Here is a 13,642-nt window from a genome sequence, read left to right as displayed (position 1 = left end):
AATTCAACGAGGCAATTGGATGATGTTACAAGCTTAATGTTGTGGAACAGGTTTAATTGAGTTTGAAATTAAGTATGGGCCTAATTTTATTTGTATTAAGCTGTTCCATGTATGGCCAGTGTTTATGGCTTTTATACTCTTGTTCTATTTCCAGTTTGTTAGTCACTGTGAGGAAAATGGGGAAAGAGTGTGGAAGGCTGAGAGTGCTGTAAGTTCGAGAATCTCGGATGTAGTTGCCATGAGAGTTGGTTTAGCATAAAGAGGAGCTGGGGTTATTTTGACAGGAACTGTTAAGCAAGATCAAAAAGAATTTTCTTTTTCTAAATTCTTTTTTTAATTTTATCTTCTTCCTTTATTTTCTACTTTTTCATTCTCTATTTTCTTTCTCAGTTACTATCGCTTTCTGTTGTATAATTTGGCTCATATAATTTGGTTGTAGAGCCTAAGATTTTGGCGTGGTTGATGATTCTGGCGTGACTGACGATCAGATGATCCAATGCAGATGGATGTCATTTTGTTGCAAAAGAAGGTTGAAAAATTGGGGGAGAAATTGGATAACATTACTGCTCAGCTGAAAAAAGAACTAAGACAGGAGATGGATGCTAGGTTTGATAAATTTTGGTTCAAGATGAAAAAAATGTTTGAGCAGATAATGTCTTGGTTAGATGGTTCACCGAAGGTGGTGGAGACCATTGATCCGTTAGAGCTTGACTCACCAGTAGATGATCCGGTTGAGCTGTACTCATCAACAGAGCATGACTCACAACAAAACAACTCTCAATGATTCAGGAGCTGAATATCCAAGCCACCCTTGAAGAACCCTTCTCAACAGATTATGGGTTTAGACTTTTAGTAATGGAGAAGCGGAGTAAGTGTATTACTATCTACATCGAAAAGTATTTGTTGGATTGAGGCTTTGAAGTATTTGATGGCTCTAAAATAATGGAAGATTTATTTGAGTTTTTAGTGAATCCGCATCTGTGGCAAGAAGCAATCAAGAGATTAGCATCTGTTTTGAATAATGATCAATTTTATCCTATAGAGGGTAAAACAAAACGCGTGCCACAGGTGTTGCAGGCTCAATGTGGATGTGATAATCAGAGGTGAAATTAAAAAGTTTACCAATGAAGCTAGGAGACCTTGGACTTCCTTTGTTGATTATTACATCAAAAGAAATTTGTTTGATAAGGCTTGGGATATTTTTGAAGAGGGTATGGTGGCTCTCAAGATGGAAAACATGATTTGAACAATGAGGAAAAAGAAATGGAGCAATGGCACCATAGGGTCAAGTTATTTGAAGGGAACTTCTCCAAGCAAATAACGACCTACACAGAGGCAGTTAGGATGATTGACCTAATAAAAGCTATTGGAAAACCCCATACTTTGTGGGTGGCTTTTGTGAAGCTATATGAGACCTATAAAGATCTGGCAAATGCTTGTGTCATTTTTGATCTAGTTGTCCAAGAAAATTGCAAGACTGTTGATCAATTGACAAGGGTATAGGCTGAGTGGGCAGAGATGGAACTGAGGCACAAGAATTTCAATGGTGCACTGGAGTTGATTAGATGTGACACAATTGAGCCTCTGTAGAGGTCAAACAAAGAGTGACTGTTGACGGGAATGGACCTGTTAAGATGAAACTCCATAAATCCTCGAGGCTCTGGACATTCTATGTAGACTAAGAAGAAAGTCTGGGTACTTTGGAGTCAATTGGAGTAGTCTAGAGAGAATACTGGATTTAAGAACTTCCATGCCACAAACTATTAAAAATTATGCATTTTTGTTAGAAAAGAACAAATATTTTGAAAATGCTTTCAAAGTGTATGAAAGAGGTGTCTATATTCAAGTATCAGCATGTGAAGGATATATGGGTAACTTATCTGCCAAAGTTTGTAAAGAGATACAGGAAACTAAAACTAAAACGAGCAAGGGAGTTGTTTGAGCTTGTAATAAAGTCTGGTCTTCTAGAGAGAGATGAGAAGACAATATGTTTGAATTATGCAGAGTTAGAAAAAAGCTTAAAAGATATTCATCATGCTCATACTTTTCTTTCTAAACTGGATCTTCCACAAAAGAAGGTATTTTTATTTAAAAAAGCTGCTTTTTTATGAGTGCAACATGTTTAGAAAGCCTGCAGGGTCATTGTTTTTGCGGATAGTAAGACAAGCAACCTAAGATTTACTTGTGCTGAAGCCACTAATGTTGCTAAGTCTACGAGAAACTTCTCCCAACAAAATCTTGATGCTCTTTTAAAAGTACTCCCTGGTCTTCTTAGTGGAAGTGCAGACCTTGTTCTTTCTTTGATTCTATCTTCTGCCTCTATTTTCTACTTCTTCATTCTCCATTTTCCTTCTCAGGTACTATTACGTTTTGTTGAACAATTTGGCTCATATCAGATGAAAAAGAAGATTAGAAAGAAGATCCAAAGAACAAAGTCTGTAGAATCTAAAATTCTAATAAAACTTACAAATCCAAAAAGGTAATTAAGGAAAAAAGAAGATACAAGGAACTAAAGTCTAGAACTTCTAAGTTTAAAAACGAAGATATGAAAAACAAGATTTAAAAGAGATCTACAATGAAAGATCTAAAGAACAAGCTCTCTAGTTTTACAATAAACAAATTAAAAAAAGCCAAAGATCATAGTCTCAAGATTCAAAATTTCTTAAATTGAAAAATTTTTTAATTTTCAAAATTGGAATTAAATTCATGAAATCCTTAAATTTAAGACAAATTTAAAAAATGCTTAAATTTGGTATAGAATTCCAAAATTTTAAGATTTCTTAAATTTTTTGAACAAATTTGTTCAATTTAAGATCAAATTATAAGATTTTTTTATTTAATAATTTTAAAGATGTTATGACTCCAAATTGAAGTTGTCTTATTTTAAAATACAAAATTTATGTTTACAAGTTTTGTTTTCTATGAATGGTGAAAAATAATAAAATCGATGTTACTAATGTGAGTTATTATTCTTCCTATAGATTCGTGAATGAAACTTTTCTATAAAAACACTATATAGATTAAGAAATTAAACATATTTTTAATAAAATTTCCCATGCTTCATGTTAAAAGAAAAATGAGGGTAAAATTACATTATTTTAAGGGACGTTTGGTTTAGAAAAATCTAAGATTTTCCTTTATAGTATGTACTTGTGAAAATGTAATTCTTATGTTTGATTCACGGTGTTTGATTATTACGGTAATTTTAGATTCCTAACAGTATCCAAAAGTCTCAAAATCAGAAATTTACCTCTTCCTGTGATTTTTTAAAATTTCGGGAGAATACTACTTTTGTCCCACATTTGCTTTGAATAAAAAATGTTTTCTTTCTATTTTATCCTTTTGATAGTCAATGTATGGTTACTAACTTAATTATTTTTTACTAGAAAACAAATAGCACAAATATTGAATTTGTTGGAAGCTTAACATAGCATTTGAGTAGTAAATTTTTTTTAGTAGTATTCTTTTTTATTTTACCACTCAAATATTATATATCTTTGCTTTAAAATGCATTAGTTGTTATTATTTTAACAAAAACGCAGTTTATTGTGTTTATTTTAACAAAAACATAGTATTTGACTTGTATTTAATTTTTTTATATTTTCCTCATTGAATAGTGATTTTTCAGGGTTTGTAACGCAGTATTTGTTATTAATTACTATGTATTTTTGAACAAAAATGCAAGATTTGACAACCATTACATTTTTTGGAATTTTTCTTACTTAAATACTTCGTTTGGATGCTTTGAAATTCAATAATAGTTTTCAAATACTAGAATAGAGGGCTTTATAATAAAGAAAAGTTATTTATTGCATTTCTATCAAAGGAAACTCGAGAATTGTTGACTTGTAAATTTTAATTTTTTCTTTTTCGAAAATCGAGTTTTTGACACAACTAACATTCTTATGTCTAATCAAATAAAAGCCCAATTTTTAATAACAATTACAACTTTTTTGACATAAGAAATGTTGTATTTGGAGTTAAGCTATGTTGAATAAAAAATATCACTTTCTTTTTTTAGACAACATGGTAGATCTCTAATCAAAGATTTTTTTGTTTCAACCAACATAGCTTTAACTTTTATGCTTTCGTCTTTATACTGTTCAGTTTATCTTCAATTTATTAATAAATGGTGTGTCTACTATCTATTACATTATGATTTGTTCTACATTATTTTTTTGATTTAAATGTGTTCTTATTTTATTTGTTTAAATATCATTTAGATCTTGATTGAAAAGATGTACATTTATCATATATGTTCTTCATTTTGATTTTAGTCTTTGATCCACAGATGTTTTGTTGTTGGTTTTTTTTTTTTAAGTGTTTTAGATTCATCTACGAAATGCACATTTTTGCTTTCGACACATGTTTTTAACATTAACCAAAATCTTTCTTTTAAACAGTTATGACTCATTTATCACTAAAAAGAAGATGCATTTGGTAACAATGCTTATTTTACAATTGAACTAGATAGAGCATATGTTAAACCTATTATGTTGTTGTGACATTAGTTGTAATGAAACTTAAAAAAATACGTAGACTATCTTATGATGTTAGCACTTATGATAGGTTACAGATTAAAGAGTTGAACTTAACTACAATGATTTTTTAGAGTAATAGATAGAGTGTAGATAATTGTAGAATGGATAGGGGAGGTTTAATAAAATTATGTTGTTTGCTTTAAACACAAAGGAGATTACAAGCATCAGCTTCCTTCACATCATTGTCTATCATACAAAAAATAGAGTTATGAAGTATCAAGTAGTTAGATTTGAAAAGACAATTAGTATGCAATTTCATGCTATATTGCTATTGCTCATTAATTTGTTGCTACTGCTATTTTATTATGGTTTAATATCAATAGTATTGGAGGTGTTGGATTTAGGTTGAGTTTTGAAACAAGTTATTGAAGAAACAAAGCTCTTAACCTCCCTAACATGGCCAAGTTTATCATTTGAATTGAAAGTAATGGTCATCATATCTTCACTATAACTAGTTGAAATTTCATCGAATATGAATCTTATAGCAATGTCATTTTAAAACACAACATGCAAACATAAATAAATATAATATATTAACATGTATAAATGGTGAAGTAGCAAACGAGATATAGTTTCAAAATGAACTTACAATCTTTTTAGCCATTTGTTTAGTTGCTTCATTCCATAGATTTTGGATTTTAACATTTGTGATTTTTTTCAAATATCCCATCTCGATATTTTAGTGCTTAGATAGGATGTTTCCTACAACCATATAAAAAAATAAATTGGCAACTTTATTAAATGAATTTAAAAATCATAAACTATGTGTATAATAACTAATATAAAATACTTACAAGTTTATGCGTCACATTTGTATACACTTTTTTCAATACTCAATAGTGATATACTTTTTGAGCTCTTATTTTCTTTTAAGCTACTTTTATTTTTTGCAAAAAACAAAATCAATAACAAATGGTTTAGCTTGTAGTTCGCTCTAAATTGAATAACCGTATATGAGATTGATGAATATCAAATCAATAAAAGCAAACGAAGTTTGCTATGTATACGCTGAATTTATTTGATAAATGAGCTAAAACAAACTTCTCTCACTTTTTATCATAGATAACATCTAAATATGTTGATGGGGAATAAGCCAACAATTCAACATTATCAACAAATGGTAAAATAAAATTTGTTGTTAATCTATTTTTAAAGTCTCTGAATTTCAGTTTGACAGATTTCAAAACAACCTTCGTATACTCAACTAATACATCAAAATGTTCTTTAAAAGATTATATTAAAAGATGTCAACAAGAGTGTAATTGTATTCCATAAATTATAGACATAAATGATTGATAAGAATCTACTTGTTTATTATAACTTACCTCAATCGAATCCCTTATATAGTCTTTTGAATATGCTAAAACCTTCCTCTAACTATCATAGTTAATGGATATTGTTTGTCGGATGACACGTCCAATATAGCTAGCCATCTTTGCTTCACCATTTAACATAGACTGCCCATCCACATTGAATTTAACATGTTTTTCTCGATTACTTCAATCAACTTACTATGTCCCTTATCTTTTATTTTTTACAAAGAGGATGTGTTAAAACCATGTTCTTTTTCATGTTTGATTGAGGTAGATATGTGTTCTTTAGAAGTCATAATATCAACTAATTTATACGAATTTAAATATGGAATGACATTATCAACAAATACATATATTGAATATATCAAGCAATTTAAATATGGAATGACATGAGCATAACTTATATATATTGAATATAAATACATAAATTGATTTATACATGTACATAAATGCTAATAATCAGCAATAAAAGAAATTTTCACCTTTCATGTCAAAAACCAAATTCAACTTTAGTAATTTAACCATTATGAGGCAAATTTCCTATTTTAAGTAAGCTTTTCATTGCTGTAGAATCTTATATCGTGACAGATTTTTTCATATTTGTCACTATAAAAGAAAAAAATAAAATTAATTTACAGATTAGAGATTAATTTCTTTTATGATCTTATAACATCACCATTCGAGAACATGCAATTTGGTTAAAATAATTTAGATTACGATATCACGACCTATATAGGATTTTTTTTATGTGTGCAAAAAAAATGAATTTTTAATATCTTTTGTGAAGAACACTGGAATCACATTAAAATTTGAATAGAAAAATTGGAACAACATTAGAATTTCATGCACACTAGAGGAGAAAAAAAAAATTTTAGCACCTACATAGTAAATATGACTAAGGTTTAAAACATTTTTGATTTTTATTCTTTTAAATGTTCCACTACTAAGATTTCATTGACAATCAAAATATTAAAATATAGTTAATCAATATGACAGAGATGTAAACCATTGTTTACAATAAATTAATGAACGAAAATGATATATCTTTGATTTTAAGTTTAAAAAATGAGTTTCAATGCTTATTGTTTGAAAATTATTCAATCAATAGTTGACATATTTATGGGATATTTAGGCAAAAAAAGTAGACAGTAGATTTTTCTTAATATATATGAAAAATAAACCCATTTTTACCTTAATTGATGGTAAGGGATCGCTGTGGTGATGGCGACGATGGAAACAAAGCACCAAGGGGACGATCTAGGATTTTCTGGTTTAGGGTTCGACTAAGGGTTTTGGGGTTCAAGATTTATCTTATGTAAAAGTAAAATCGATTGGATTTTGGGGTTAGGGTTTCTATTGTATTTTTTAATTAAAGCTCAATTACTGCATTTCTTTTAATAGAAATGTAATAATTGTTTATTGTAATGTAACATGTGTATAATTAATTACTACGTTTCTTCGAAGCAAAGTGTAATAATTGTTCATTTTTTAAACCATGTGTATAATTAATTATTGCATTTCTTTAAAGTTAAATGCAGTAATTATTTTTTATATTCTATGATTTCATATGCATTAATTGTCGTATTTACTACATTTCATAAGCATTAATTGTCATATCTACTACTTTTCTTGGAATAGAAATGTAGTAATTAATAATGAAATTTTTTTTAAACCACTCTAATATAGCATTCTTTAGCTTTGAAACGCAATAATTATGAATTATTTCATGCATTTCTTGGATGAACTTAAGGTAGTAATTAATTAATATTTTTTTCTATATTTGGGCACTCAAAATACTACATTTTAAGAGTTGAAATGTATTAATTGTCTATTGTTTTTATTGACAATTTGTTTTTTTTTTTGTAGTGAAGGATATTATAATAAAAATACATGTTTAAGTAATTTGAAATTTCTCCGAATCAAACATAAGAATCTAATAATCTCATACCATGAAAAATTATTTCTTATAAAAAATTCATATTTTTTTTTAAATCTAAGATTTTGAAAATCAAACACTCCTTTAAATACATCTATAGATCCAACAAATCCTCATGTACGAAAATGAAAGAGTAGGGCATGATCATTACGTTTCCTAAAAGGAAAAAAAAAAAAAAAAGAAGAGAAAAACAAGGCAAAAACTGCAGGATATGGCTAAGCACATGGCATACATTATTTTCAGCCACATTAGTTACGTAATTGTAATTTCATAATATTGTCTGCCATGTGAATTTAATGTAATTTTTTTTTTCTCTTGGAAAGAGCGAGATTGGCCATATTTCTTGGAACATCTTCCAAAGGTCTTCTTCTTTATATTTTTACATACATATTTTATGTATGATAGTCTTTTAATAATATTAACATGCACTTTTTTTTTTTTATTTAAACACGATTTTTACTTTTTTTTTTTTAAAATGCAAATAACAAATGTATATAAAAACAAAAAACAACATTATACTGGTAATTAAAAGGAGTTTTTTTTCTTCTTGTTTTACTGCTCACCTCATCACTCTTAGGGGCACAAGATATATATTTATCAATAAAAGGAATTATTCAAAAAAATTAACATAAGAAGCAATAATTTCATGATAACGAGAAAAGAAAGAACTTTGGCTAGGATGCAGTAACATAAGATGCTATTTAGGTGATTTTGTTGCTTGTTTGAGATAGAGGTTTTCGAATAATGATTATTGATTATTGATTTGTTGTTGGCGACGAAGAAAATTATAGATATTATTCATATAAATAATTTTTTTATCATATTATTTATTAATGTCAATAATATTTTTCAATAGAGATTGAGATTGTAAAACTCAATATATTTATAAAAAGCTAATTATATAATTAACTAAACATTTTATTGATTTGAAATTATTATGTATTAATTGATCTACCATAAGGAGTTGTAAAACCTAAGGCATGAGATATGGTAAGCAGTATCTTTCACTTTTCTGTTTAAAAAAAATTTGGGTTTGTGTTTACACCAAAAATGCAGCCTAAATGAAAAAGAGACGTATGGCAAAATAGAGGTAACTTGACAAGGGAGATGACATGAAATTTAGTTAGTGAGGTGGATTTTTTTGGTCAAAGTCAACAACTTTTGGCCAATTAATGAACGGCATGTGGCAAATTTTATCCAAATCATTACAATTAATTAATCATAATTTAAAGTTACCTGAAATCTATAAACATCAAAGCATTCGAGCAATCATCATTTTTTTTTTTATATATCAAGTTGGCGCAATTTTATTGAGTTACAAGAATCAATAAGCTTTCTCGTTTTCTTCCTAACTTGTAGCATTTTCAATTCTTTACTTTTAAAGCTTTAAAAAAATTCATAAACTCGATCATTTATTTAAGTTGAAATTGTTTTACCAATGTGATCGATAGTGGGGTAAGTGGATTGTTTAGTTTGGTATAAACAGAGACAAAATACAGCTTAGAGAAACATAATTATGATGATGAAGGTGGCAGTGAATGATTGGAGGGATCGATTATAATCTGCAGAGCACTGATTTCAATTCATTATTTGCTACTGGCTGCTGCAGCTGCTATATACTGAATTTGAACCTTAATTTGTATGAAGGTAAGCGACCCTATTCACTCCACTTGCTTCTTGGTCTCTCTGCCTCTGCCTTTCGGCGGCAGTGAAAGTTGAAAACAATCATATTCAGATACCCACAGCAATCATTGTTGTGCTCTTTCAATATAATGAAAGCATCCATCATACATGGACATGGGACACAAGAACATCACGTATTATATACATAATATATAAATACATATACATAATATATATATGTATATATATTATGTATATATATGTATATAAATGAGATAATTTTTCATACTTTGAACCCAAGATTTAATTCAATTAATTTATGTAATTATTCTTAAAAAGTGACATTCATCACATCTAAAATTTAAATTTTAACACTTAAAATTTCTTCTATTCTTAGAGTATGACTTTATATGTAAAAAAATTTAAAAAAAAACCTTTCTATGCTTTTAATCACTCTCTCCCCCTTGGCCCCTCCCTCTTTATCATGTCACTATTATATACATTTAATAAATTAATAATATATATATTATATTATATTATATCAGGGGCAGATTTAAATTTTTTTAAAGTATCAACTTATAATATATAAAATTATAAATAAAAAATTGAAATAATTTATTGTTATTTTATTATAATTGTTCACAACAAATTTTCATATTTAAAAAAAAAAAAAGACATACTATTAAATATATTCTTCTCAATATATGAAACTAAACAATTATTTAATAAAAAATTACTGACGGCTTTATCAATTCTTTCGATAGAAAAAGTGTTAAATTTTTTTTTTCAAAATTTTTTAACTTTTTAATTTTTGAATATGTCCATAAACATTCTACCTTAACTATGGATCTGCCTCTGTATGCTGTTGAAATTTATTATGTTAAGCATTATAATATCGATGAATTTTGCTTATTAATCTAATAAAAATAATTAATCTTAATTTGTGAACTTTATATATATATATATATATATATATATAAGACTTGAGCTTTCCTTTTTATTTATCATATTATATATAGTTATATGTAGTTATCTTGGAAACCTTCTAATCCTACTAAAAATTCAAGCAGGATTAGAAAATTATCACTAGTTTTTTATTTATCATATTAATAATATAGTTGTTTTAAATAAATCTTAATAAGATATTGCTTTAAATTAATATAAAAATTGTGTTCCATGCTTTAGTCTCAAATCAGAGAGAGAATTAAATTAAAGTGGGTTTGTCAATTTTTTTTTATTGGAGATGGTGTTTAGATTTAATGGCCTTGATCATGTGAAATGGTAAAACCTACATATGTATTTATTAATTTTACACCTTTCTCGATAAGAGGAGCGGAATATTATAGGGTTTTTTACAAAGAAAATAGTAATTTAAACATAAAACAATATTGTAAGAAGTAAAATTTAAAATTATTAAATATAATTTTTTAAAATAATTATATAAACTAATAAATTAAGTATTGGATTCAAAATATTTCACAAAAAATGTCTTTCATTCAAAAGAAAATAATTAACAATAAACAAAAACAACTCATACCCATAATAATTAATTAATTAATTAATCTTGATGCTTAAAAATTAAACAACATGAAAGCGTACGACATGACAATTTCCTTTGAACTTTGACCAAATTATTAACTCCCATTATTACATCTTAATTTATTTAATACTGCAAATTGGGCCAGTGATTAGTGATCCATGTTTTGTTTTCTTAATTATTACGTCTTCCTCCATTTTTTTTTTTATCTTTTTTCCTTTTTCCTTCAATTTTTAATTTGCTTTTCCCTTTTAAACTTTTTTTACACATATCTTTTATTCATTCTTCTAGTTTTTGACAATGTTAAGAAAAAATATAGCATTTATTACGGACACTCTATTTTTTTTCTATGGATTTTTTTAGTAATTAATTGTAAGAGTAAATAATTATAAATTATTTAATTATTATATTAGGGATATAAGCTTTTCAAGACTTATATACAAGCTATATAACTTATGAAAATATTTTTACCCCTATATAATAATTAATAACTCTTACAAAACCAATAACTTAAGGCTAAAAAATAAAAAAAAAATCTCAAACAAAAATAATTTAATAATTTTTAGTCAGTATTTCTAGATCCATTATAAAAACAAATAGTAATTCAAGATATCCGTGGAGAAGTAAAGTGGAGCACATATGATGAATAATTTCTTTAAATAGAAAAAAGTCCTTTGATGTTCTATATCGTACGTGTATATATAAAAGAAATTATTAAGTGATGTTGTCAACTTGCTTAATATGTCAGAAGCCAAATCAGGTGGTAATCAGAAATCACACGTGGAATTTGTTGAGTTGCCATCATCTAAGCATTACCCAAAATCCAATAAACAGATTTGAATAATCAGTAATTAATAACATTAAATGGACACATATGCCAAGACAAACTGATGACTTAATAATTTCCTATGTGGTTTTGACTGTTGAGAGAGCAGTTGCATCGGAATCCATTTGCATTAAATTACACCCTTCTCCATGTGATCTCAGTTGCATGCCAAACATTTTTACATCTTCCTTAGAATCCCATTTCTTAAACTTCTTCGGAGGGGAGAAAAAAAAAAAATTGATTAGTTATATATTTATATTTATTTTATATTAAATAAATATAAAATATAAAAATTATTATATTATTAAATATAAAATATATATTTTAATTTTTACAAGATTTATATTAATTTTTATCAAACATTAAATTATATTATTTTTATTTTCTGTATTATTTTTACATTATATACCACTGTATCTAGAACTATCTATATTTAAGAAAAACTGGACTTTCAAGAGCAAGGATAAAGACAGCTGAAAAATCTGGAAAACTACTCGTCTTGGGATTAAACAAACCAAAGATGTACTTCTGACTCTTGAGGCAGTTGCTTTTCAACTTTAACCGACGTCTACCCTGCCTTCAATGCATGTGTACTGTAGTACCACTAGTATTATTTTTTTTATAATATAATAAACCAAAATATGTTTTTATTCAATTAATTATATGTGAATTGAAATATTATTTTTTATTTATAAAAATTAAACGTGTTGCCAAGCACCTCTCTCCAGGCTCCAGCTTCTATTAATTCTACATATCTGAGCTCCACCTCCCATTGGAAATAATTCATTCACACGAGGGAGAGAAAGCTAGACCTAGACGTAGCTGAGTTTATTTGCAGAAAATTTCACTTATTGATGGATTCCAAAAAGTCTAACAAGATCAGGGAGATAGTCAGGCTTCAACAGATCCTCAAGAAGTGGAAAAAGTTAGCAAATGCACCAAAGAACAGCATCAACAACAATAGCAGCAGCAGCAGCAGCTCCTCCTCTCATCCGACCACCAGCACCAGCGGTGGCGGTAGTAGAAGTATCAAATTCTTTAAGAGAACACTATCTTTCACAGACGTTTCGGCAGGGTCAGGGTCAGGTGAGGTTGTCCCGAAAGGGTTCCTAGCTGTTTGCGTAGGAAAAGAGCTGAAGCGATTCATCATACCAACAGAGTACTTGGGTCACCAAGCATTTGGGATTCTGCTAAGAAAAGCGGAAGAGGAGTTTGGGTTTCAACAGGAAGGTGTGTTAAAGATCCCTTGTGAGGTTTCCACCTTTGAGAAGATCTTGAAGATGGTTGAACTTAAAAAAGATGCTCTCTTCTTACATGACTTCGGCTTCAATGTTGACAAAGAAATCGTTGGTTGCTACTCTCCAGATTGTGAGCTCACACCTTCTCATCATCCTCAAATGTGTAGATGAACGCTTTGAATCTTTGATCCCTTTTTTCTTTCTTTTTCTTTTTTTTTTGTTAGCTTTACCTTGAATTTTCTTTTCTAGTTTTGTGTAAGGCAAAGATCAAAGGTAGAAAGATTGTTTGAATAAGAAGATTTTTCTTCTAATTATATTCAGAAAAATAGATAATTATATCATGATTCTAGCATTAATTCTAAATTTAATTGGGAAAAAAATTTTGAAAATTTTTCTGTTTTTTCATGATGATCACCACATTTGAGATCCATTTTTGATTTGGTTTGGAAAATGGTTGCCAATGGTACAATTACCAACACACCAATATATATAGTTACAATCGGGAATTTAGATTTTGTTATATTAATTGTTCATGGCTTTTTAGCTCGAATATATACATATAAATAATCCAAAATTTTATGATTTATATATTTATATTATATTTTATAAAAAAATTATTTATTATAAT

General features: G+C 27.9%; 1 protein-coding gene and 1 pseudogene across 1 annotated transcript; both read left to right on the top strand.

Annotated features, from left to right (window-relative positions):
• The first annotated feature begins 982 nt into the window (after positions 1-982).
• On the top strand, positions 983-2,993 carry LOC111274312 (uncharacterized; annotated as a pseudogene).
• A 9,541-nt stretch (positions 2,994-12,534) lies between these two features.
• On the top strand, positions 12,535-13,358 carry LOC111274084 (uncharacterized). Its single transcript, XM_089755625.1, has one exon. It carries the CDS (start codon positions 12,631-12,633, stop codon positions 13,183-13,185), a length of 555 nt encoding a protein of 184 aa, XP_089611751.1. The 5' UTR covers positions 12,535-12,630; the 3' UTR covers positions 13,186-13,358.
• The last annotated feature ends 284 nt before the right edge of the window (positions 13,359-13,642 follow it).

This window comes from Durio zibethinus, chromosome 26 (assembly GCF_047325235.1).
Source record: "Durio zibethinus cultivar Kanyao isolate XHJ-2024 chromosome 26, ASM4732523v1, whole genome shotgun sequence".
NCBI lineage: Eukaryota > Viridiplantae > Streptophyta > Magnoliopsida > Malvales > Malvaceae > Durio > Durio zibethinus.
The sequence above is the reverse complement of the archived record's forward strand: the minus strand, read 5'-3'. Positions and strand labels throughout refer to the sequence as shown.